This window comes from Podarcis pityusensis, assembly GCF_964106645.2.
Source record: "Podarcis pityusensis genome assembly, chromosome: 3".
In the NCBI taxonomy this organism is placed as follows: Eukaryota; Metazoa; Chordata; class Lepidosauria; order Squamata; family Lacertidae; genus Podarcis; species Podarcis pityusensis.
Window position 1 is genome coordinate 119,540,844 of NC_138026.1, and position 26,202 is coordinate 119,567,045.

At 47.2% G+C, this 26,202-nt stretch overlaps 2 protein-coding genes across 7 annotated transcripts in view; one reads left to right on the forward strand and one right to left on the reverse strand.

Annotated features, from left to right (window-relative positions):
• Nucleotides 1–7: 7 nt before the first annotated feature.
• On the forward strand, nt 8–8,500 carry PTRHD1 (peptidyl-tRNA hydrolase domain containing 1). The gene is made up of 2 exons (XM_081001223.1): nt 8–367; nt 8,117–8,500. Exons 1-2 carry the CDS (start codon nt 23–25, stop codon nt 8,285–8,287), a joined length of 516 nt encoding a protein of 171 aa, XP_080857349.1. The 5' UTR covers nt 8–22; the 3' UTR covers nt 8,288–8,500.
• Nucleotides 8,501–10,983: 2,483 nt separating this feature from the next.
• The window catches only part of NCOA1 (nuclear receptor coactivator 1), a 316,486-nt gene continuing 301,267 nt past the window's right edge, over nt 10,984–26,202 (reverse strand). For 3 of the 6 annotated variants that reach the window (XM_081000848.1, XM_081000849.1, XM_081000850.1), the window contains 5 exons: nt 21,791–22,196; nt 19,555–19,729; nt 19,153–19,336; nt 16,285–16,371; nt 10,984–12,522 (listed from right to left, as the gene is read on the reverse strand). In XM_081000848.1, the coding sequence (XP_080856974.1) occupies nt 12,355–12,522; nt 16,285–16,371; nt 19,153–19,336; nt 19,555–19,729; nt 21,791–22,196 (1,020 nt within the window). In that variant the 3' untranslated portion in view covers nt 10,984–12,354. Of the gene's footprint in view, nt 12,523–12,637; nt 12,700–15,014; nt 15,097–16,284; nt 16,372–19,152; nt 19,337–19,554; nt 19,730–21,790; nt 22,197–26,202 lie in introns of all 6 variants that reach the window. The other 3 variants (XR_013984762.1, XM_081000852.1, XM_081000851.1) reach the window with 3 other exon arrangements.

The window sequence follows — 26,202 nt, forward strand, 5'->3', positions numbered from 1 at the left end:
ACAGGACTTTCCGTACAACAAGATGGCTGCCCTCTTATGGAGATTTCCAACCCCCCCCCTTCCTGGCGTCCTTATCTCCCTCGCACTTCCCCTCCCAGAATTCCGTTCGCCGCCGTCCTATTGGCGAAGCCCGGACTTCCGGGAGCCGCGCGCCCCGCCTAGCCGGGACAAGATGGCGGCGCGGGCGCTGGTTCAGTACGTGGTGCTGAGGGGGGACCTTCGGCGGGAGCCCCTCTCGTGGCCCTTGGGCGCCTCGGTGGCGCAGGCCTGCCACGCGGCCCTGGCCGTGGTGCACGCGCACTACGAGCACCCGGACACGGCGGCCTACCTGGCCCAGGGCGGCAGCATGAGGACCGTCGTGCTCGAGGTGAGGGATTGGGGGGGAGGGGCGTGAGGGGGGGAAGGGCTTGGTTTGTTTATGTATTGGTTATTTAGTCGTTTAGTCGTGTCCGCCTCTTCTTGACCCCCTGGACCAGAGCACGCCAGGCCCTCCTGTCTTCCACTGCCTCCCCCAGTTTGGTCAAACTCATGCTGGTAGCTTCGAGAACACTGTCCCACCATCTCGTCCTCTGTCGTCCCCTTCTCCTTGTGCCCTCCATCTTTCCCAACATCAGGGTCTTTTCCAGGGAGTCTTCTCTTCTCATGAGGTGGCCAAAGTCTTGGAGCCTCAGCTTCAGGATCTGTCCTTCCAGGGAGCACTCAGGGCTGATTTCCTTCAGAATGGAGAGGTTGGATCTTCTTGCAGTCCATGGGACTCTCCAGAGTCTCCTCCAGCACCACAATTCATAAGCATCCATTCTTCGGCGATCAGCCTTCTTTATGGTCCAGCTCTCACTTCCATACATCACTACTGGGAAAACAATAGCTTTAACTATATGGACTTTTGTTGGCAAGGCAATGTCTCTGCTTTTTAAGATTCTGTCTAGGATGCTGTTTATGTATTTACATACCACCTTTTCCTTCCAAGGAGCTCAAAGTGGTGCACGTGGTTCCCCCTCCCATTTCATTCTCACAACAACCCTGCGAGGTAGGCCAGGCTAAGAGGAGGTCACCTGGTGAGCCCCGTGACTGAGCGGGGATTCGAACCTCGGCCTCGGCCACTTGGCTTATCAGAAGGACAACCCCCCGCATCCCCAGGGCAGTACTTCCCAGTGGTCAGAGATGGCCGAGGAGTTCCAGCCGAGCCACATCTGGAGGGCTGTAGCCCCACAGGGGGAGAGCAGCTGCCTTTGCATGCAGAAGGCCCCGGGTTCAGGCCCCGCTGGCAGCTCCAGGTTAGGCTAGGAGAGACACTGCTGCTGCTGGCTAGTGTAGGCAATGCCAAATTGGACATGCCAGTGGCCTGGCTTGATATGGCAACTCTTCCTTGGTTCTTTAGTAAATGGGTGGGGATTGTGTTGCTTTGTGCAGCCCACCAGTCTGTTGGTTTCTGCTTTCCTTCACTGTGCAGCAAAAGGGCTTGTCACGAGACAGGTGTTTACATTCCACAGTCTGTACTGTTGGAGTTTCTCACGGGAAAGGGAGACTGGATGTGACGTACACTGGTTTCCTGTTTTTCACTGTGTGATTCTCTCCGAGCTGTCGAGGAGAGAGGATGCATTTTCTGCTCCGGCAGAGGCAAGATGTCTTTCTGTAATATACCAGCTTTGAACTGTAAATAAAGCAATATAGAGTATGCAGCACGTACTCCTCATCCTTCCGCTGGGCACGAGACTCTGCTTTAAATCAACACGTGGTTATGGGCTCCAGAAGTCGAATCGGAGTGCCGGCAAAGGATCGGAATGCAGAGGGACAGATCGGAACGGAATCTGCTCTGCGCGTAAAAGTGATTGATGAGGTATGTGCTACTGCTCCGGGCAGCCTGCCAGCTTCTAGTTAATGGCTTTATGGCTGGACTTTGAACTTTCAAAGCCGTTTTGCCGGGAATAGGCAAAAGGCTCCCAGGCACAAGTCACTATGCTGGGGAAATCGAAAGTAACTTTTAAGTGCGCTTTTGGAATAAAGCAGCTGCAGCAGTGACGCAGCAAGATTTAAAGCAGCATATATGACGCTGAAGGCTAATGCCAGAGTCATGATGGCCCTTCAGGATGCTTGTGGGATTCCTAAGCTCAACAAGAAAAATTACGCGGACTGGGTTCTGTATGCAGAGGCAATTCTGCGGAAAGAGGGTTTGTTTGAGGTGATTACAGAAACCCCCCCAGCTCCAGTTACAGATGAATGGGAAGCTAAGGATTCCAAAGCAAGGGGAACTCTTACATTGATAGTATCCCCAGAAGAGCTCTGTCTATTGCGTGATAAGACCTCAGCCAGAGAAATTTGGGACGCTTTGAGAGAAGCTCACTTAAGGACAGAAGCTGGGTCCACTATGTTTTACTTTAACAAGCTGCATAATATGGCTCTTGCTGAAGGTGGAGATGTGCGTTTACATCTGATGGAGATGCAAAATCTGAGACATGAGCTGCAACAGAGAGGACTCAACTTTCCAGAGGCTGTGTATTCTTTCATGATACTACAATCTTTGGGTTCAGGTTGGGAGTCTGTTGCAACCCAGATTGCTGTGCAACCAACTGCTCAGCTGACAGTGGACTTTGTTACTGCCGTGATTTTAAATGAAGCAGATCGCCGGGGTGCTAGCTGCATGGGCAAGGGGGAGTCTTCACAGACGTCATCCCATACTGCAGTGGAACCACCAGATGGCGCCAAAGCTTTGAAGGCAGTGAAATGCTACTCGTGTGGACGTCTAGGCCATATGAAGAGGGAATGCAGATATCCCAGGGCCAAGACAGAACAGCGCAGCGAAAGCTCATCGCGCGGAAAAGGCCGAGGCAAAGGCAAAGGTCCGGTGTCTAGGACAACGCAGCACAAGGCTATGGTTTCACGCTTCACTCCAAAGGTTGCAGAGGTCCAGAAGACGTCTAGATCTTTCTTCGTTGTTGATTCAGCGGCAACCCACCACATGTGCAATGATAAGAGACTGTTTGTGTCTTTTACACCGCAGGAAGGTGCGATTCACCAGGCGGATGACCACACTATTCCCAGTAAAGGCTACGGAACTGTTGTTCTTCACAGTTTGGACTTATCGATACAGAATGTGCTTTACGTGCCAGACGCCAAACATAATCTGCTCAGCGTTGGACAGCTGAATGAGCGGAACATTGACGTTTCCTTCAAGAACAAGAAGTGCATCATCACAAAGAAAAATGATTATGTATTGCATGCAGAATATGTTGATCGTTTGTTTGTTTTGTATTATGATGATGTTGTGCAAGATGACACTTGTTGCATTGCAGGTTCTAACAAAAGTTTGCATGCAGAATGTATTCACGATTTTCATAGAAAATTTGGTCATTTGCATTTTGAGGCAGTATCTAAAATGCCTGCCTTGGTTGAAGGTATGACTATTAAACCCTGCAGGTACCACATGAAGTGCAAAGCATGCGCAGCAAACAAGGTGAAAATGGCTGCGAAAGGTAAGGTGTCTAGTAGGCAAGCTACAGAACCATACCAGGTTGTTCATGCTGATTTGGTTGGACCACTAGCGCCCTCTTTGGGTGGAAATAGATACTTCATGGTTCTCATTGATGCATTTTCTAGATATATTTTTGTGTACAATCTCAAGCAGAAATCAGAGGCTTTTCCTAGGTTCAAGGAATTCTGTGCTTGGTTGGAAAATGTGCATGGTAAGAAGATAAAGACTCTTTTCAGTGATCGCGGGGGAGAATTCACTTCTCAGCAGTTTGAAGCTTTTCTGACTGAGAAAGGAATTCAACACGATTTGTCTAGTCCTCGCTCGCCATGGCAGAATGGACTTGCGGAAAGGGCAAATCAGACATTGCTTCAAGGGTTAAAAACCTTGCTGCATGATGCCAATCTTCCAGAGAGTTATTGGGCCGAATCTCTCTCGTGTTTTGTTTACAGTTACAATCGCAGGTTATCTTCAGCGATTGGTTGTACCCCCTATGAGAAGATGTTTGGCAAGAAGCCATACATCAAACACATGAAGATTTTTGGTTCTGACATGTGGGTTCGCTCACCACAAAACTCCAAGTTAGACAAGCGTGGATTGCATGGTATCTTTCTAGGTTATCAGAAAGGGTCTTACAGAATAATGATGACTGACTCTAAGACAATTAAGCTCACGAGAAGTGTTGAGTACAATGCAAAGTGGGGGGAGAATGTGGGAATTTTCCAATGTTATCCTGATGACGGTGATGAGACTGAGGATAGTCAAAAGCAACCACAACAACCCACTGATGAAGGTTCTGAGTCTGAATCTGAAACTGAATCGGGTGATTCAGAGGATTTCAAGAGTGCGAAAGCCTCTATGCGACCCTCTGAAAGCTCTGATCAAGAATTGGAGGAACCATTGTTCACAGTAGGTCGTTTTTCTCCTAAGAAGGAAGAGGAGAGTGTTGAAGACTTAAGGCTAATTCGTAGGTCACAGAGAGCCACAAAAGGCAGACCTCCAAAGAGATTTGCTGATGAGTTTGCTACGATAGCAGTAACAGCTGTTAAAAGCTCCAAGAAGGTATTTGAACCTTCAAGTTTCCAAGACATCCAGGGTTTGGATTCAAAGGAAGCTGAGCCATGGTTAAATGCCATGAAGGCTGAGCTTGATTCCTTAGAAAGGAACAAAACATGGGAGCTAGTTCCAGTAGTTCCAGGAATGAAACTGCTTGGAAGCAAATGGGTCTTCAAAGCGAAGACAGATCAAAATGGCAAGATAGTCAGACACAAAGCCAGATTGGTAGCCAGAGGTTTTGCACAGGTACCAGGTGAAGACTATCACGAGACCTATTCACCCACAGTGAGATATGAAAGCATTAGGCTTATGCTCAAGCTAGCTGCAGAGGAAAATCTACACATTAGTCACCATGATATTAATACAGCTTTTCTGTACGGATCTCTAGATGAATCACTTTATATGCTTCCACCTGATGGCGTACAGGTAAAACAGGGATTTGTTTGTGCTCTGAAGAAATCCCTTTATGGTCTCAAACAAAGTGCACGGTGTTGGCACACAAAACTCACTGAAGTATTGTTTTCTCTAGGTTTTCAGCAAGGGAAAGCTGATCCATGTGTATTTGTCAAAGAGGAGGGGCAAAAGAAACTGTACTGTTTGTTTTATGTTGATGATTTATTATTCTTTTGGAAAGATGTCGCAATGTACAATAATGCCCTAGCTCAACTGAAAGAGCACTTTGACATGAAAGATCTTGGTGAGGTAAACAACTACCTATCTCTGGAAATAGAGAGAGATCAAGATGGTAACATTCTAGTACACCAGTCACGGAAAATTGCTGATGTGTTAAGCAAACTAAATCTGATGGATGCTAACCCTGTAGACACACCGATGACAACAGGTTATCAGGTAGATGACACTGAAGAAGCATTTTCTGACACTACACTGTACAGGAGTGTGCTAGGCAAGCTAAACTTCATTGCCAAATGTTCAAGACCAGACATTGCTGTTAGCTGTAATTTGCTAAGCAGACAAGTCAACAATCCTAGTGTCAAGGATTGGAAAGCTCTGAAACGCATAGCGCGGTATTTGAAAGGCAGTATGCATTACAGACTGAGATTTAACAATCAGAAGTCTGGTGGTCTTGAGATATTTGCAGATGCAAGTTTTGGAAGTGACACTACAGACAGGAAAAGTACGTCTGGAGTTTGCTACATGTACAATCAGAGTCTGTTTGATTGGTCATGCAAGAAGCAAACAACAGTTAACTTAAGTACTTGTGAAGCCGAACTGAATGCACTGTCTTATTCACTTAAGGATTGTGAATGGTTAATACAATTGTGCAAAGATATGAAAACTCCTGTCAAATGTCCAATCCAGGTTTACCAGGACAACAAAGCATGTTTGGCTTTGCTGAAGTCTGAAGGTTGTAAGCAAAGCACGAAGCACTTGCAATTAAAGTTGCAGCATGCTAGGGAATGTATTCAGAAGGGACTCGTAACGGTGTCCTATATGCCAGGTAATGAAATTCCTGCTGATGTATTGTCCAAGATTGTATCAAGGGATCAACACTGTACCTATGTGCAGAAGTTGGGTTTGTACTGATATTGTACGAACACGCTGCCCAGTGATGTTCACAGAAAGGGGGAGGATGTTGGTTTCTGCTTTCCTTCACTGTGCAGCGAAAGGGCTTGTCACGAGACAGGTGTTTACATTCCACAGTCTGTACTGTTGGAGTTTCTCACGGGAAAGGGAGACTGGATGTGACGTACACTGGTTTCCTGTTTTTCACTGTGTGATTCTCTCCGAGCTGTTGAGGAGAGAGGATGCATTTTCTGCTCCGGCAGAGGCAAGATGTCTTTCTGTAATATACCAGCTTTGAACTGTAAATAAAGCAATATAGAGTATGCAGCACGTACTCCTCATCCTTCCGCTGGGCACGAGACTCTGCTTTAAATCAACACAGTCTTCCAGCTCAGCATTGGCCTGTGAGGGAAAGACCCAGAACGGCCAGTTAGTCTAGGGGTTCTTCCTCTCCCCAATAACACGGGTGGGTTGGTTTGGGTAACCTGTCTCTCATCCCTTTAGTCCCCTGTAATCAAGAGTCACTCCTGTGGCAACAGTGTTAGAAACAGAGATATGAAAGCTAGGAGTTAAATGGCACCTTCTAGCTAGGTTGTGGGCGCAACAACGGAATGTCCAGGCACATTTTTTAATAAAAGAATACAAAGCTGAAAATGAATGAACTGCAGCTAAAATACTGTGTTCATTTTTCACATGTTCTAGTTTTTCACCTGCCCACCCCCATATATTCTTAAAAGGGTCTGTTCTCCAGTCTTCAGAGAGTAGCTGGAAGTGGGGAGGCAGAAAACGGTCCTCCTTTCCTTCCACTCTGCAGTTTTAATCTAAAATCTTAGGCCCAGTACTGCACCCAGAGCTCGCGCTAATGAAATTCCTTGCTGCAAAATGCGTTGAGAACCATGGGAGTTTCGAACACTGTGTGGCAAAGTGGAGGATTAGAGGGGAGCTCTAGCAGAGCGCTTTGGGGCAACTCTCTTTCCAACAGCAGCTTGTCTATTGCAGGGGGCATGCAGGAAGTAACAGTGCCAGAGAAGGGCTGCAGGTGAGTGGCAGAGGCTCAATCTCTGGCATCTCCACATAAGGATGAGAAAAGACTCCTTGTCTGAAGTCTTTTGAAAGCTGCTGCCAGTTTGTGTGGACAATACTGAGCTAGATAGCCCACAGTACAGTGGTGCCTCGCAAGACGAAATTAATCCGTTCCGCGAGTGTCTTCGTCTAGCGGTTTTTTCATCTTGCGAAGCAACCCTATTAGCGGATTAGCGCTATTAGCAGTTTAGCGGCTATTAAAGGCTTATTGGCTTAGCGGATTAGCTGCTAAAAGGCTATTAAAGGCTTAGCGGCTTAGATAAAGGGGGGGGGGGGAGCGAAAAAAAATCTCAAGACTCGCAAGACATTTTCGTCTTGCGAAGCAAGCCCATAGGGAAATTCGTCCTGCGAAGCAACTCAAAAACGGAAAACCCTTTCGTCTAGCAGGTTTTCCGTCTTGCGAGGCATTCGTCTTGCGGGGCACCACTGTATAAGGCAGCTTCTTGTGTTGGTGAAGGGCTGCAGCTCAGTGACAGCGTATCTGTTTTCCATGCGGAAGGTCCAGCTTCAATCTCCAGGTAGGTCTGCGAGAGACTCCATGTCTGAAATCCTTGCAAGTCACTACCAGTCTGTGGACAATACTGAGCTAGTTGGACCAAGAGCTTCCTGTGTCTCTGCCCTTGTGCTAAAGCTGAGGAGGGGGAACCTGCAGGCCTCCAGATATTGCTGGACTCCAACTTCCATCGTTCCTGCCCATAGGCCATACCTGCTAAAGCTGATAGGAACTGCAGTCCAGCAGCATCTGGTGGAAGGCCACAGGCTCCCAGTCTCTGCAGTAGTAGAGCTCTCAGCTGATGCTATTTATTTTATATTTTATAGCAAGTAAATTTATTCTGGTATTCCTAGTTCTTCTGGTATTAAAAAGCAGAGGTGAACTAGTCCTTCTGCTGTAACCCTGTGGAAGCTACTGCAGTTTGGCATTGTTTTAATGTTGGGTGTTGCAGTAAGAATCTGATTTCCTTCCCCTGCCCACTTTTCTTTCCTTAGGCCCCAGACGAGTGTGCATTGACTGCGTTAGCAGAGGCACTGCAGCAAAACAACATCGATCACAAAGTGTGGGTTGAACAGCCAGAGAACATTGTCACTTGCATTGCCCTTCGCCCATACCCTAAGGAGCACGTACACCAGTACCTGAAGAAATTCAAACTGCTGAAATGATCTTATATATTTCTGGCCCTATTCAGGACTGGCCAAGAAAATCCAGTTCTCAGGTTGGCGCTTGTGGCCGAGAGTTTGTGGACAATTTGCAGTACCATGGTGAAGTGCAATAACTGAATCAGGAACCATCTTTTCATTGCATGCTGCTGGTAATTGTGGTTTCAACTGATGTGTATCTCTGCAGATGATTAAAGAAGGGTTTGTTCAGACCGATATAGAGCTGGGGTTCTTTTATTTTAGCACAAAACACCCCTCTTATTTTAAGAAGAAACTCTTGATGCACACCTTGATCAATTTAAAGATGAAAAAACCAGAGGCAGGATTCTGGGTGACATTGATCTGTGCCTGCTAAAATATTCTTGGGGGTTTGAAAGCTGACAGCAGTATTCACTTTAGAGAGAGAAAATATAGGGCTGTGGGGGGAAATCTGTGGCCTCACAGGTGGTGTTGATGGCAGCATAGCCAGTGATCTGGGCTGGCTAGGAATTCCAACATCTGAAGCAGTGGGGAAGCTTACATGCCAACATCTTGAGGGTCAACTCGCATCATCATCTTTGACCTGCAGCCACGCTGGCTGGGGCAGAGGAAAGTTAGAGGCCTACCACAGTTGCAAGGCCACATGCCCCCCACTCTGTTTTATGTCTTGTTGCCTAGGAATTCCTTTTCCTTTATTAGCATTGTCGCCAAGATTGCACACATGGGAGGGGACAGCCAAGTAGATTGCTGTAAGGCAAAACCTGAGGTTATACTTGTCTCTTGGACTGATGCTATACTTTTATGAAAACAAAGCTTGCTCATTGACACTGATTGTTGTGCTAAGCTCAGAAGTGGGCTATCGAACAATGAAGGAGGTCATTTTTTTGGGGGGGGGGTAAAGGCTTGGAAAATGGGTTGGGGTGGTTGTCTGCTTTTCCCAAGTATGTAGGAATCTCAAAGGCCTTACTGGAATCTTAAAAAGTTTCTGACAGAATCACTCACCAAAGGTGCCAAGTAAACTTAGCAATATTCTTAGGGATTGCAAACTGGTTAAAAGAAGCCTTTGCCAACTTGCTTCTCTCCCAACTGTTTTGGATTGTAACACCCATTGACCACAGTACTAGCTAACTTCTGTGATGTCTGCAAGCTGGACATGAGCGCAACAGCATTCTGCCCACCTGAGTCCCAGTAGCTGGTAATCGGGGGCACAATGCCTCCAACCTTGGAGTCCCAAATCTGGAGGACCGTGGAAGTATTTCTTCACAGCAGGCCTTTGAGGTGCTGCTTCACACCTTTTGCTGTGCTCTGTATTCCACAACCGTGTGCAAGAACCCATTCTCCTCAAAATGCAACACTCAGTCACTCTGGCTGCATATTTCTGAAGTGTCTTGGGCATATAATTCACCACCTGTTTCAGTCTGGCTGTGAAATTCCTAGCCATGCAATACCTAGATTTGTTATTTGGGATTCTTAAGTTTAACTACTTAAGTGTGTTTATAGCCTTGGAAGGCACCAGAGCTTGTGGCAGCTGGAATAGTTTGTTTCCACTCCCCTTTTATTTCTGGGGAAGGTGATGTGCCAGACGAGTGCTGAAGCCCCACACATTCCTTGTTGTGGCCTGGGGTCTGGGAGCTGCCATGCTTTGAAACTCAGCAGCTACTTGGACCAAGCTGCTCCCTAGAATCTATTACAGAGCCAGGTTAATAATGTAAGCAATAACTTGGATGTTACGTTCAGCAACATGGTGGGGTTTCAGTTCTCTTCCGAGCGCTTCACGCCGGTGCTTGTGAGGGTTTCTGCAGGATTGAGCCATGTTGTGTGAATGGCGAAGCAAGGAAGGATTAAACCTTCCCAGGCCCCTGGCTGCAACAGGAGGGAGTAAAGCATGTTGTAGAGGCTCTGACGCCTGGTGCTTAATCATGGCCCTGCCCCAGCTTCATAAAAACTCCAGTACATGTGTGAAAGAGCAAGGAAGGAGTGTTGCTCTGTATAGCAGATCTCGGCAGCTGAGGGTAGGCTCAGAGGTGCCCTGAAGTGTACACTTTAATAACTGTAGCATGGTCAAGAGGACTGCTATGCAACAATTTTTTCCTCCACACCCAGGTCTAGCTCTACTATCGCTCTTTCCGGAAACCATGCAAAATGTGTTCTATAAGGATCTATAAGCTAAGCTGGGATTGGTGATGATGGTGGAACTGGCATATGGCGGCTGGCAGTCACAGAAAGCGTCCTAAAGTGTTAACAAACAACTAACTGAGAGGGGTTAAATCTAAAGCCTTGCCCTCAGTTATTTGGTTTACATTTGTCAAATTTGTTTTGCAACCGCAGGTAGCAGTCCTTCCTCCAGATCTCCATCATCCATTATGGACTGGTATACCTTTTTTTGTGTCCTATAGCTTGAATTCTAGATATTATCTTTCTTGGCCTTCCATAAGTGCTGTTGCTATTTGGGTTTTTCTTTCTGTGCATTTGCAAGCAGCAGTGGAACTCAGTTTGTAGTCAAGCTTTGTTAAATGCGTCTTGTTTGCTACTAGGTGCTTTTTGTTTATCTGAAAAATCTCAATAAAAATATTTAAAAGACTACCATTCATGGGTTCCCTTTCCTTCCTAGCCCATCTCCCCATGAAGCCACTTCCCCACAGCCCACAAAAAAGCACATACGCACACAGAGCCCCCACATGTTGTCCTTTTTACGCAATAATGCAACATAAGCCACCGACTTTGTCTCTTTGTTTTTTTAAACTCTTGCAAATTCAATTAACAAAAAGCTACACAGTTTTGTTTTCACACATCAACAAAATTTCAGAAAGAGAAAGAGGAAAGAAAGAAATAACTCCCCCCCCATCCAAAAGCAATGCTATTTAAGAGCAACCCATCCCACCCCAAAACTAAAAAGAGAAGGAAACCAATTTATACAAGAGGTTTGAGCTATTTACACTGAAAAGGCCTCAGAGGGGCAAAGAACAAGCTTGTCTCCCGTTCCACAGAGAATTGCCTTTTTTATTATTATAATCATCATCATCAATATTATTTTAAATAGTTTTAAGCTACCTTGGCTGTTAAACACAATCAAAGCAGAGAGAGAGAGAGAGAGAGGACTGCTTAATTTTTAATAAGAATTTTATCTACAATAGTAGCCCAAGGACGCAACTCTGTCGCAGGCTTCTGCTGTGCACCCCTCCCATTTCATCTCCAAAGGGTTACCGCATCACAAACCCTGTCGAAATGAAAGGAACGATGGCACAGTGTCGACCCTCGGCGTTTTGCTCCCCGAGCCACTGCTCCCCAGCCCTCCCGACCCCTAAAAAATATTGCAATTATTCCCCAAACTGTACTTGTGTGTCTGTCTTTTCAAAAATTATTATATTAGCTTTTTGTACGAGCTCCCCACCCCTTTTTTCATATACACAGAGGCCTTTTTTTCGCTAAGGAGGCCGTCTATATACCAGCATAAAACATGGAAAAAAATGGGTCAAAATACTCTATCATCATCATCATCATGATTATTTCTTTAAAACCGACAAACTCACGATTGCTAGAAAAAGCTGATTGCACAAACGGGTTGGGAGGGGAAGGGGGGGCGGTCAGTCAAGGGCGTGTGCGTTTTTCAAGAACAGCTAAAAACATCCCAGAGACGAGACGAGTGCGATTATTCACCCAATTCCTGCTTCGCTGAAGACGCAAATCAGTGACAGATCCAGCTGAAACTGAGAACTCGACTCCTCTTCCTTCCCACCCCCCCAGCAAGACTCCTCCCCTCGCTCTCATAACACGCTCCCCCCCCCTAAAACCAAGTAACCTCCATCAGGGATAAGAAGAAGCCAGCAACTGATTACAAAAATAAGGATCATCTGTCATTTTGGCTCAACTGGTTTGTCACTTTGCGACATCATCCATTACCTTTTTTTTAAAAAAAAGAAAGAAAGAAAGGGGAGGGGAAACTTTTTTTTTTTTGCTCCAAACACTACGAGAATGGCTGCAAGTTTTTGAGATATCAAAAATCTCAGAAAAATATAATATATATATATTTATATTTATATATATATCTCTATGTCTTATTATTTAAATTTCACATTCCTTTGAAAAGCAGGTTATTCAGTCAGTAGCTGCTGCAGGAGGCTTTTCTGCTGGGCTTGGGGGGTCTGGGGGCCGGCAGAGGCTTTCTGGGCCCCCACAGGACCCGGCTGGTTCAGGTAAGGGTCTCCGCCCACCAAGTTGACCGTACACTGCACATCAGCAAACACCTGCACCTGCTGCACCTGCCGAGAGAGAGAAAGAGAGGGGGGCCATTAGCCATGAGGGTGCCGGGGGGGTGAGAGGGGGGAGAGCTTCCCGGTGGACGGAGGCAGGTACTACGGTGAAGTGGAAACTCACTAGAGAGAATTCCTCTAGCCTGTAGTCACCACAGAGAAGAAGAACTCTTCTGTCTTCTTGCCCTACAAAAAGAAAACCGCTGCACTCATTTGGAACGGAGCTCAGAAGAAGTTCTCACGTCAAAGGTTAAGCCGGGGCAACCCCGAGTTTCCAAACACCACTGGCAGAGCAGGGCTGCAACAGGAAGGAATCCAAACCACCAGGCCCTGGGCAGCCCAGGAGGTCAGTTTTCTCTGCCTTTCCCAACTGGCTGTCCCCTCCCAGATGATTTGGGCTGCATCTCCCATCATCCATGTATGCATTTTGCATCTGTATTGCGATTCTAATGTTGTGAACTGCCCCGAGATCTACGGATGAAGAGGGGTAAAAACGTTTAATAAATAATAATCGGCCCTATTGGGCACAATCAAAGGAGTTGTAGCCCAAAGCGGATCTGGAGGGCACCAGCTGGGGAGAAGACTGGCTTTATGTTTTGATCTGGACCCCCTTTTCACAAACTCTCTCCCAGCGGTCAAGAATAATGGGGCACCACCTCCCGCTGCGAGCCTTTCCTTGAAGTTGACGGTTCTCTCCCGTGGCTCCGGGGCAGAAGGCAGGTCTCTGTCACAAATGGCACCTGGAAGCAAGAGGGGCTGAACACCAAGTCTCAGAACATTTCCCCCAACGCCCCTTTGCCCTTTGAATTTTCCTCTGCTCCTGCCTTCTTGGGTTTTCCCAGCATCTGCTGGCAGTTGTAGTAACGTCTACAGAATCAGATAAGCCACACGCCGAAAGCGTCTCTCATAACAGGGCAATCCACATTGTCCCAGAATGACGTAGTATGTGGACAGGTGCCTCAAAACAGTCTATCCCCGATGCCCACGTTTCATCTGTCCCTCTGGTCAGTGTCCACTCTGAGGCCCCCACCCCACGCCAGATCTTCATTCCTGTGCCCCATCCATCACCTTCCATTCCCCCTCCCACAAATGCCTAGGGACACAAAACTGCCTGCAGACACACAGAAATATTGCCCCGTTCTATTTAAGTCGCCCCTCTGCTCCAGAGTCAACGCGTTCCTTGCTTGACGGCCCCAGGGGGAGAAAACACTGCTCTTGCTGCAAGAAAAGGTGAAAAGCCACAGTCGGGAGTTCAGTTCAAAGTCAAAGTGAGTGTTTTCATCTGGCTCTGGAGTGCCAAATCTCTGGGTAAAAATAAACTTGAGAGAAGAGCATATGGAGCAGGGTAAAGAACAGACTTGAAATGCTACACGTCCCTCAATTTATGGGATATAGAGCAGTTTTGTGGGCCAATGAGTCGTTTCTGTAACCGGGAATTCCTCCTTGATCTGGAACAGCCTTTCTCAACCTGCGGGTCCCCAGATGTTGTTGAACTACAACTCCCATCACCCCAGCTAGCAAGGCCAGAGCTCAGGGATGATGGGAGTTGTAGTCCAACAGCATCTGGGGACCCACAGGTTGAGAACCGCTGCGAAGAGCATTGGAAGGGGAAGGGGGGCTAAGCAAGAGTTTTATTGTGCCTCACCAACATCACACCTCCAATCTGATACATTTTTTTTTACTGCTCATATGGCTCTCCTGCAGTGACGCCCGAAGAGGTTTTGAAACCTCTCAAGGCCCTCATTTTTAAATATAATAATTTTTAAATGGTTTAAAAATAGTAACTGATCGTTCCCATAGGTTCCTCATTGAGATACTGTGATGTCAAAAGTAGCCCCTGATCCACAAATGTGTCAACTTTTAAGAAAAGGGCATGGGCGTAGCCGGGGGGGCAGCTGCCCCCCTAAACCAATACAAATCTGAGGTTCTGCCCCCCTAACAAAAACCTGCCCCCCCAACAAAAATATTGGCTACGCCCATGCAAAAGGGGTTATTTTTTACTGACCAGTCCTGAAGGTTCCCTGCTGTGGTGCCAAAAAGTTTTTCTGATGCCCCAGACTTCAAAATGTGTCTTTTTGACTATATTCACTTCTATATTTTGTCCACACCCACTGGCCGTTTTGATGTGTGCCTCTCTTAAGGGTCGACCATGAGTCAAATTCAGCCTTTTCCCCTCCCAAAGGTTAGCCACCCGTGATCGAGAGCCATTGCTACCCTTAAAATTCCAGTAAACGCCCTCCGTGTTTCTGAACTGATTGCAAGGAGATTGTCTGACTGTGGGCCGCAGGAAACAGAAGGCACTTGGGTGAATCTCCAAGGAAGTCAGATCCATTGCTATTTCATGTTGGCTGAATGGGAGACGCTATCACCCTGTGACTGCAGAACCCCTAAATGGGATCCAAACTGGCTCCTAGGAGACAGACTGACTAACCACGGTTTCCAGTGGGCAAGCAAGCTCAGTAAACCCTTGTTTGAAGCTAGCAGGATGGCGAAGCTCTTACCTGATAGCTTTACCATTCATTTGTACGGTTTTTAAGCCACAGTAGAACTCTGAAAAGCCTCTTCAATGTGAAAAAAGCACTCCTGAGAAATGTCAATTGGGCGAAGCAAATAAACGAAGGAAAACATTTTTAGTCTTGTGTCAGCTTGCCCAAAGCGGGGGGGGGGGGGGAATGGAGAACTTGCGGCCCTCTGTATGTTTTTAGATTCAAACTCCCATCAGCCCCAGCAGGCCCGCTTTCAAAGAGGCCGTACCATTTAATGCACCAAGAGGAGGAGACCCAGCTGATTAATTGCATCTTAATTTCGTATGCAACTTTCAGCTCCGCATGTGAGAAGCAGCCCAACTAGATTTCCTAGATCCAATTCAATCTGGTTTCTGGCCTGGATTGGGGGCTGAAATCACCCTGATTGCTCTCATGGATGATCTACCCTAAATGGCGAAGAAGGGTCTGTGTGACGTTTCTCAGCAGCTTTTAATACCATCCTTCTGAACCAGTTCTCTGAGGTGAGGGGCTGGGGCCACTGCCCTTAACTGGTTCTGTTCCGACCTGAGAGTTGGCAGTGACACTACAAAGTTTCCCAAGGCTCTATTTTGTCCTCCATACTGCTTTAACATCTACATGGAACTGCTGGCCAGGGTGCAAAATTTACTGGACACAAAAGTGCTTAAACCACCCCCCCAACACCCATCAGCCTGCCCCCGCCTCCATGTTAAATATGGCGTTCCCTCTCCTGCTTAACCATCACTGGGCAGCTTGATCCTGAACCTACTAACTCAAGAAGGAATTTCTGTTCTCCTGGGGCAAGTGCTGAAGGAATCATAGAATCGGAAGGGACCACAGGGGTCATCTAAGTCCAGATTCCTGAAATTCAGGAATCTTTTGCCCAGCACAGGACTCAAACCCACAACCCTGAGGTTAAGAGTCTCATGCTCTACCATCATGAGTTCTATACACACTGCTGGGGCCCTGCCATCTCTGTTGCTGCGAGGATCTTTGTGGGCCTGAATGTGCAGGATTCACTGGCAAAAATACCTCATGCAGACCTGCCAAAGCGAAAGGAAGGTGGCTGCCTTTGGTCAAATTTCAGGCAGGGCAGTCTCCAGAGTAAGTGCGTGTTTCTGACACCAAGGACCCAATTTGCTTGTAAGCCAAAGCCCTGCTGTTGTTCTGGACTGCTCTCCATGTTTTCAGAGGAAGTCCAAGGCAACCAAGGCTGCCATTGCAGACTTCCCCGAGGCAGTTCTGGGCTTAGGAGAGTTTTACTGACCTGTGCTCCATCTGCTTCTGTTTTCAAAAGGTCAGAAGAGAGCTGGTTGCAGTAGAGACCTGCGGGTCTGAGAGCCTGGTCGTTTACCTGGGAGAGGAGGGGGGGGGGAAATAAAAATAAACCGGGAATTCAGAAATGGTTTGGAAGCAGCGTTTCATCTCCAGTGTCTCTCCGGCAAATCTGGTCCCTCATCACCAGAAAAGGGAGACCAATGAACAACCAAGCACAAGGGAAGTGGTCGATGCAGCTAGCCACTGATCTTCACACACATACAAAATGGGAATGCGTCAGGCATACCTAGGACCAGACTTAAAGTGGCTGTTAGTCACTCCAACCTCAACTGAATGGGGAGAAGCACAAAGGACCACACTGTTGGCTCAGATCCATCCAGCCCAGGTCCCCTTTTCCTTGGGGGCCAACCAGAGGCCTCCAGAAAGCCCTGAAGCAACAGCACTCCCTTCCTGATTGCCCCAGATGGATTTGTCTAATCTCCTTTAAAAACCATCTTTGGGGGCTTCCAGGCAGATGGACAGAGGGCTCCCTGTGCTACACAGCTACTGCTCTTCTGCTGTAAGTTACAAGCATAATTGCAGTGGACTTTCCATAGGTGTGGATGTTAATTTTATTTCTGTGTTCTACCCAAAAGAGAGCTGTGTGGTCAGATCTTTCTTTCTTCCTTCCTTCCTTCCTTCCTTCCTTCCTTCCTTCCTTCCTTCCTTCCTTCCTCTCTCTCTCTCTCTCCCCTTCCTTCCTTCCTTCCTTTTAAATTTTTCTGTTCTTTCTTTCTGTCTCCTTTAAAACCAGCTCATTAATTTAAGTGACATCAAGTTCTTGCATATGTGCATATTCTGTTAATTCCACACAGGGTGAGGAGATGGGGACTGTCGCTGCAAACAGAGACACTAAGGAGGAGGAGGAGAATTTCTTCCAGGGCAGGGAAAAGGGAAAGAACTTGAAGGGGGGGGCACCCACTCAATCTTCCTTCTCTGCCTGCTTTAGCAGAGTAAGCCAGCGGCAATCAGCTTCTAGGGTCTCAGAAGCTGTCACTGCTGAGAGGTGCTGTGCTTTGTACTAACCAAGAGTTTTCAGGCTCTTGGTTCCCGCAGAAAGTGTAGTATTGCTCAGAGATGTCAATTTCTATAGTGTTATTCAGACAAGCACCCTCTTGCTAGTCATGTTACTGCTAATCTCTGTTCATGCGCTGAATGGGGAAGAGAGATCCTCGTCACATGCGTGAGCATCTTGGCCAATGGAGATTCACACTTCAAGCTTGATAAAAATGACATCTGCTTTGAAACTTCATGTGTGATTCCCATTGCGTAAAATGTGGTTTCCCCTCTACCAGCTGCGTATCAAAGTAGCTTAAGTTAGAAGACAAAAGAACCCAGTGAATTTCAACAAGCCTTGGAGCTCAATGGAATACCTGGGCAGGAGTCCTGGGGCCGGTGGGACACTTAAAAACAGCAGAGTGGGCAGGAAAGAGCAGACTTTTTAAACTGACTCAGTGCCCCGTTTTACGCTCTTAAAAGTTGCTTAGAGACTCTTTACGTAGCAAGCGACCGCTAAACTGAATTAGCAATATTATTATTTAATAATAGTATTAAATAATAGGATTGCAGAATTGTAAAGTTGGAAGGGGTCCCCCAACGATCATCTAGTCCAACCCTCTGCGTGCAGGAATCACAGCTAAAGAATCCCTGGCAGATGGCATTCTGGCCTGTTTAGAAGCCTCCAAGGAAGGAGAGTCTGGGTCCTCCCTTCTGCAGCAGCAGAGGACAAGCTTGTTCCATCTTCTGTGTGACAGCCCCTCAAGGCTCTCATTTGGAGACGGGAAGCAATTGGGCAGAGAGGATTGTCCAGCACTTCCTCCAGCTGCTGCTGCCCTCTGCTGGTGGGAAGGAGAAGTGGCCAATGGCAGAAGTGCTTAGCACCCCTTCCTCACCCGTTGTTTTCTTGACCTCCACCCCACTGACAGGGATCCAGGTTCTACCACCAAGCCACTGTCTGGTTACGGTCACTGTTTTCAGGGCCTTTTCGTCTCGCTCATCTTGCCACCACCATTATGAATTATTATTATTTAATTGCATGTATATACCACCCTAAGGGACAGCGGATGGCGCTGTGATCTAAACCACAGAGCCTAGGACTTGCCGATCAGAAGGTCGGCGGTTCGAATCCCGGCAGCGGGGTGAGCTCCCATTGCTCGGTCCCAGCTCCTGCCAAGTTAGCAGCTCGAAAGCACATCAAAGTGCAAGTAGATAACTAGGTACCGCTCCAGTGGGGAAGGTAAATGGCGTTTCCATGCGCTGCTCTGGTTCGCCAGAAGCGGCTTAGTCATGTTGGCCACATGACCCGGAAAAACTGCCTGTGGACAAACGCTGGCTCCCTCGGCCAGTAAAGCTAGATAAGCGCCGCAACCCCAGAGTCGTTCGCGACTGGACTTAACTGTCAGGGATCCTTTACTCTATACAGTGGTACCTCGGGTTAAGAACTTAATTCGTTCCGGAGGTCCGTTCTTAACCTGAAACAGTTCTTAACCTGAAGCACCACTTTAGCTAATGGGGTCTCCCACTGCCGCCACCCGATTTCTGTTCTCATCATGAAGCAAAGTTCTTAACCCGAGGTACTATTTCTGAGTTAGCAGAGTCTGTAACCTGAAGCGTATGTAACCTGAAGCGTATGTAACCTGAGGTACCACTGTATACCGCCTTATACCCGGAGGTCTCAGGGTGGTTCACAGAATAAAATCAAAGTATAAAACCGCAAAATACAAAATCAAAACAATCCAATAAGCCGCCCCCACATAGGCCTTGCCCTGCCCTCCCTCCCTATCTCTCTGCGTATGGAGAGTCAGCTGCTTGCACTGACCTGCTCAGAGCACAGCTGGTTCATGCCTTGCCCCTGCAGCTGGCTCATGGGCATCTGCCCAGCCATTGGGTTCATATTCTGGACGTTGGCGTTCCCGCCGGCCATGGAGACAGTGATGCTCATGTTGTTGTACATTCCCTGCTGGGCTGGCGGAGGCTGGGTCTGCCCAGCTTGGCCAAAGACACTGCAGACCGAAGAAGGGGAGAGAGAGAGAGAGAGAGAGAGAGAGAGAGAGAGAGAGAGAGGTGTTGTTATGCACAGAGCAACTTGCCAGATTTTCAGGGGTGCCAATTTTGTGTGTGCCCCTCGCCCCCCCAAAAGCTTTCCTGGGTCCTGGAACTTTTAAAACGTGGGAGTTAAACCTATGGAGGCGTACGGTCTGGACCCTCGGGCCTGGCTTACTTGTTACTCCCCATGGGTCCTTGCTGCCAGGTCTTCATATCGGGCGACTGGTACCCAGGCGTTGGCGGAGCCGACTGGAGCATGGGGCTCTGAGAAGGAGGGATCTGCGGCGACATCAAGGGGCTGCTGGGGCTGAGCGACGGGGCAAATGCCGCCTCCCCTTGCTGGTTCATTCCTGGGGAAGAAGAGAACGACAATCCTCAGGATGAACCTACATGAACCCTGGAGGACCAAGAACGCCATCTGTCTAGAGATCCCTACTTAAGGACTGGTGCCACAGACCTTCCTCCCAATACCCTGCTGTCTGTGCCAGCTGTTAAGGAGGGGAGACATGGGGGAAGCCGGGAAATCCACCTCCACGTCCCTACCTGGTGCCTGCTGGCCTCGAGGCCTGCATCTCGTTCAGCTGGAAATATGAATTTATGTTGTTGCCATTTTGCTCATTTACCTTATGGCAGAATTGCTGGGTTGCTTATGGGTCCTGTTTATATGACTCTTGGTAATTTTTGTATACTATTTCCGCACCCCACCCCCCGTTTATTTCTACTACTTTGTTCCCTGCTCTTGGATTGAAAACACTGAATGAAAAGCACGCTATAAAGGCTGTAAGCAAGCAAATAAGATGGCGTCTAAGCCGCCGGGCAGTTCCAATACTTTAACTCCAGGGAGAAAGACTGGGAATCCTGGGAAATGTGAGTTGGGATTCAGACACAGGGTAGTTCCAGCGACCCCCAATTTCCTGGCTTACAGGTGAAACTCGAAAAATTAGAATATCGTGGAAAATTTCATTTATTTCAGTAATTCAACTTAAAAGGTGAAACTAATATATGAGATAGACTCATGACATGCAAAGCGAGATATGTCAAGACTTTATTTGTTATAACTGTGATGATCATGGCATACAGCTGATGAAAACCCCAAATTAACAATCTCAGAAAATTGGAATATTAAATGAAATCAGCAAAACAAGGACTGCAAATGGAATTACTGAAATAAATGAACTTTTCCACGATATTCTAATTTTTTGAGTTTCACCTGTACTTGACAGGTGGCCTGACAGGCCTTGGCCATCAATAGATGTCATGGATGAGTTTGTGTCAGGGCTTATCTTGAAGGCAGGGGAGCCTAGAAAGCGGGAAGTAAAAGGCTAACTGCTTACAAGCATCTGAAGAGAATGCTTGTTTCTGCCACATCCACACCACGCCTTAGAATCACATGACTTCCCCCAAAGAATCATGGGAATCGTAGTTTACCCCTCACAGAGCTACCATTCCTAGCTCCCTCAAGAAACTACACTTCCCACGATTCTTTGGTGCTTCAAATGGCTGGGGTTGATGTGACTAGTTGAAAGGCAAATCCATTTTCACACACTACCGAGCAGCCCTGGTGACCTTGAGGCTCATATGTCATTAAACTGGAAATACAAATTTAAGTTGTTGTGATTCTGCTTGTTCACCTTACGTTAGAATTGCTTCGTTGTTTATCGGCCCCGTTCATGCAATTTTTGTAATATTTCTGCATTGTCTTCCCTCTGTTTCTTTTTATTACTTTGTTTTCTGCTCTGGGGTTGAAGACACTCCTCGAAGAGTGTGCTACAAACACTGCAAAGAAATAAAGGGCTGCCGGACCATTCCTTTTTGCCTTACTCTCATCTCACAGCAAACAGACGTTGCAGGATTTCTGAAGCACAGAAAGCCTTGCAAAACTGTGGAAGAAGGTCCAGGGTTATAAAGACCAGGTCTAGCCGCCTGAGAAACAGTTTCTACCCAAACGCGATTTTGGTTTTAAACGCAGTGTAAGGAGTCTCTATAGGAGTATATTGTATTTAAAAATGGGGTATCAGAGTTTTTAGGGTGCTAACCAGGCTGGGATAGTAGGCTTGTGGGTTTTTGAATGTCTTATGTAGATTTTTCAATTTCATTGTTCTGTATGGGACAATGACAATAAAGATTATCGTATCGTATCTGACTAGACAAAGCAGAGAGAAGCACACAAGGCCCTCTTAAACCTTCCCAGCCTTCTGAATTCTCTGCGTGCAGCCGGAAGCGGAACAGTCCATAAGGAGAGATGCAAACCCTCATTTTCTGCCCAGACGTTGGAGAGGAAAAAGTAGCCAGACTACCCTTTGCTTTGGCAAAGCCCTTGCCTCACTTCTCTCTTTCTCTCTCTGAGTAAGGCACAATGGAGCAGAATCCAACCCTCCCACCCCCGTAAGCAGGCCCAGCCCGGGGCGCACCTGATCCCGAATACTGGAAGATGTTCTGCTGCATCTGAGGGTTCATGCCAGGGCCGAATTGCCCTCCTCCAACTCCGGTCATCATCCCCCGGTTCACCATGCTGTTGCGACCGGCCAGCGCCGCCTCGGGGTTGGACGCCAGCTGCGAGAAAGGGCTGGTGGAGGTCGGGGGGTTTCCTGGGCTCGTACCGTAGTTGGGGGGGAAGGGGAACTGCTGCGGGGGAGCCTGGGGGAGGCGCCCGGCCCCCAGCGGCACGGGGACCCCGGCCGAGGGGGGGAGGTTGCCCGCGAAGCTCTGCTGCTGCCTCATCAGCATGGCTCGTTGCTGCATCAGCTGCCTCTGGCGGTGCTGCTGGCTGTACAGTTCCCTCTGGCGCTGGGCCAGCATCTGCGCATTCAGGGGCGGCTGAGGAGGACAAGCAGGAAGAGACAAAGAGATTAGGGGACGAGGAAGGTGGCACGGAGAGAGACGAGCAAACAGAGGGTTTTTTTAAAAATGAAACCTCCAGATTTGAAAAAAGAGCCGTTAGAGAACAAAACAAAATTACCTCCCCTCCAATGTACAGTCATACCTCAGGTTGAAGTAGCTTCGGGATGAATATTTTTGGGCTGTGCTCCGTGGCGACCCGGAAGTAACAGAGCGCATTAATTCCGGGTTTCGCCACTCGCGCATGCGCTCAAAATGATGCCACACGCATGCGCAGAAGCACCGAATCGCAACCCGCGCACGTGCAGACGCAGGTTGCATTAGCTTCTAGATGCGAACGGGGCTCCGGAATTAGCAAAAATGTATAAAACTGGGTCAAATATATGTTGGAAATGTAAAGAAAAAGAAGGCACCTTTTATCATATGCGGTGGACATGTGAGGCAGGAAAAGAATTATGGGAGATGATATATGATGAACTGAAAAAAATGTTTAAAGTAACATTTCCTAAAAAACCCTGAAGCCTTAGGAATTTTAGGTGCCGAAATCCCAAGAGAGCAGAAAAGACTATTTATGTACACAGCCACGGCCAGGCAGATGCTACTAGCTCAGAGATGGAAAGAATATAAAGTCCCTACCAGAGAAGAATGGCAGATCAAGTTGATGGACTATGTTGAAATAGCAAAAATGACCAGAAGAATCAGAAATCAGGAAGAACAAAACTTTAATAAGGAATGGGGAAATTTTTATAATTTATCTTAAAAACCATTGTAAACAGTTAAAACTGTTAGTAGGACTGGAACAACACTTGTAGTTTAATGGTGAATTTTGGACATAATGGAGATGTAAAAGATTTGGATTATCATAAAAGATACAGGAGGAAATGACTAACAATAGGACTCACAAAGGGGAGGAGGGAAGTCCAGGAGATTCTTTGGAATCTCGATTTTATGTTATATGTTGGGTATGTGACTGTAATAATAATAATAATAATAATAATAATAATAATAATAATAATTTATTTATTTATACACTGCCCATCTGGCTGGGTTTCCCCAGCCACTCTAGGCAGCTTCCAACTGAATATTAAAAACAATACAATGTCAGACATTAACAAATTCCCTAAACAGGGCTGCCTTCAGTTGTCTTTTAAAAGTAAAATAGTTGTTTATTTCCTTGACATCTGGTGGGAGGGTGTTAAACAGGGCAGGCGCCACCACCGAGAAGGCCCTCTGCCTGGTTCCCTGTAACCTCGCTTCTTGCAGTGAGGGAACCGCCATAAGGCCCTTGGCGCTGGACCTCAGTGTCCGGGCTGGATGATGGGGGTGGAGACACTCCTTCTGGTCTGCTGGGGCGAGGCCATTTAGGGCTTTCAAGGTCAGTACCAACACTTTGAATTGTGCTTGGAAACGTACTGGGAGCCAATGCAGATCTCTCAGGACCGGTGTTATGTGGTCCCAGCGGCCGCTCCCAGTCACCAGTCTAGCTGCCGCATTCTAGATTAATTGCAGTTTCTGGGTCACCTTCAAAGGTAGCCCCACGTAGAGTACATTTGATTTGAAATAATAATAATAATAACAATAATAATAATAATAATAATAATTTATTATTTGTACCCCGCCCATCTGGCTGGGTTTCCCCAGCCACTCTGGGCGGCTTCCATAGAAACAAAAAATACAGTAAAAATACAAAAAATGCAAATAAACAAACATAGATAGATGATAGATAGATAGATGATAGATAGATAGATGATAGATAGATAGATAGAGCGCAAATAGCCCAGGAGCCTGGAAGTGCAGACACTGGGGGGGGGACGGGGACGCAACCAAAGAATGGAAAGTTCTGCCCTGTGACTTGAGAAAGTGTCCTCCACAAACCTTCCCAAGCTCAGTAAGGAGTTAAGAAGAGCCCACCCATAGCAGCACCCTGTTCTCACATAGGCCCATGATGGGAAAAACCCACAAATGGGGCTTGAGCACAAGGAGACCCTCGCTTCCTGCAGCTTGCCCACCACACGGCAGGATCTGCCAGGGCAGAGGCACAGCAGGCAGCCCCAGATGTTCTTAAGAGACGCAGAAGTCAGTTTGGAGCAACACCGCTGCAACCTTAAGGTCTCTTCCTTGTTCAGCTGTGGTGTGGAGCAGCCGTGAGCAAATCTTCCTGCTTTCTGTTGTTGTTGTGCTTGGTGCAGCTGCTAGCTTGGGAAAAAAAGTGTGGAGATACACCAGCTGCCTCTCCTGCTCCTACCAGCGGCTTGCTTGCCTCGAAGAACAGCTGCTCCTTGTCTCTATGACTATGTACACTCGTTCCTTTACAATCCCATGCCTTATAGCCCACAAGCTTATCCCTCCCCCCAACAGGCCGACTGGAAACTCAACCCAACTCCTTTCCGTTTCCTCTTGCCCAGCTCAATGAGACTCTCCACATTTGGCAAGCAAGAACTGGCTAAGAGTGTTGCAAGAGCCCTTGGGGTGGTTTAAAAGAGGACTGGAGAAATTCATGGGGGGCAGCAGTGCTTGTGAATGCTTGTTGCTGGAAACCGAAGGCGGGGGAAATGTCCTTGTTCTGCTCCCTTGTTTCCTTTGGCCTGATCCAGCAGGCTGTTCCTATGTTCTTATCACCTTTCCTAGCACCTGCAGAATATTCCTCTCTCGGGAGCAACCAGAACCCCTAACACGGGAGCAGGTATTTAAGGAATACACTGATGCTTCCGGTCTGATGTCCAATTCCTTTCCTAGTAGTTCCTGGCAACACATGTGCCGTTTTCACTGCTGGTGCTACACTTAGTTGATATATCCAGAGTTGACCACTCTGAACCAATTGGAAGCCACGCTGTTTTTAAAATTATCTATTGGAGTATCCCTCCATCAAGTGAACTGATTCAAGAGGGGTGGTCGCTGGGTGAAGAAGCGATCACTGAGCATAAGCCATTGGTGGTCGTTCTTGTGTTGAAGTCACAAAACCTTAGAGAAATCTGGTTGCTGATTTGGCTACTGGGCCAAGTTCCAGGTGCTACTATCAGTATACAGTGGTGCCCCGCAAGACGAATTTCCCTATGGGCTTGCTTCGCAAGACGAAAACGTCTTGCAAGTTTGTTTCCTTTTTCTTAACACCGTTAATACAGTTGCGACTTGACTTCGAGGAGCAACTCATAGAACGCAGTGTACATAGTAGCCTTTTTTGAGATTTTAAAAGACTTTGGTGATTTTTGAAGCTTTTCCAAAACTTCTTTTGCAGCCATTTGGTAAGTTAAGCTTTTAAAACTTTTTTTGGGGGGGGTTTGGATTTTGGGTTGGGGTGTTTGGAATTCAAGGACTTGGTGTTGGGGAGGGGTTTGCAAGAATCTGGAAGCTTGTGTGTTTTTTCCCCTGCATTTTTATGATTTTCTGTGACCATTGGGGCACTCTGCTGTTTTTTAAAAAAAATTCTGGATTTGAATTTCTGTGTGGTGGGTGGCTGGGGGAACAGTTGGGGAGGGGTTTGCAATAATCTGGAAGCTTGTGTTTTTTCCCCCTGCATTTTTATGATTTTCTGTGACCATTGGGCAACTCTGCTGTTTTTTTAAAAAAAATCTGGGTTTGAATTTTGAAATGCTCTTTACAGTATGTGTGACTTTAAAGAGCACTTAATAAACTCTTGTTGTACCAAATTTGGCTTTGTTTGGACTTTTTTTGACCTAGGAACGCATTAATTGATTTTCAATGCATTCCTATGGGATTTCGTGCTTCGCAAGACGAAAAATTCGCTAGACGAAAAAATTCATGGAACGAATTAATTTCGTCTTGCGAGGCACCACTGTACAAAGCCGTTAACAACTTGGGGCCAGTTTAGCTATGAGATCACCTTACCCTAACTGTGCCCACTTGATCACTTTGAACAGTCGAACTGGTCCTGTTGCAAGTGCCACGTAACACCCGTTCCCCATTTGTAGGAACTCAATCTTCGAGAGTGGCAGAACCTACCCTTTGGAACTCCCTGCCTCTTGAT

Coding starts and splice junctions, on each gene's coding strand:
- PTRHD1 (XM_081001223.1), top strand. CDS start 23: ATGGCTGCCCTCTTATGGAGATTTCCAACCCCCCCCCTTCCTGGCGTC. Junction 368..8,116: donor TGAGGACCGTCGTGCTCGAG/GTGAGGGATTGG, acceptor TTCTTTCCTTAG/GCCCCAGACGAGTGTGCATT.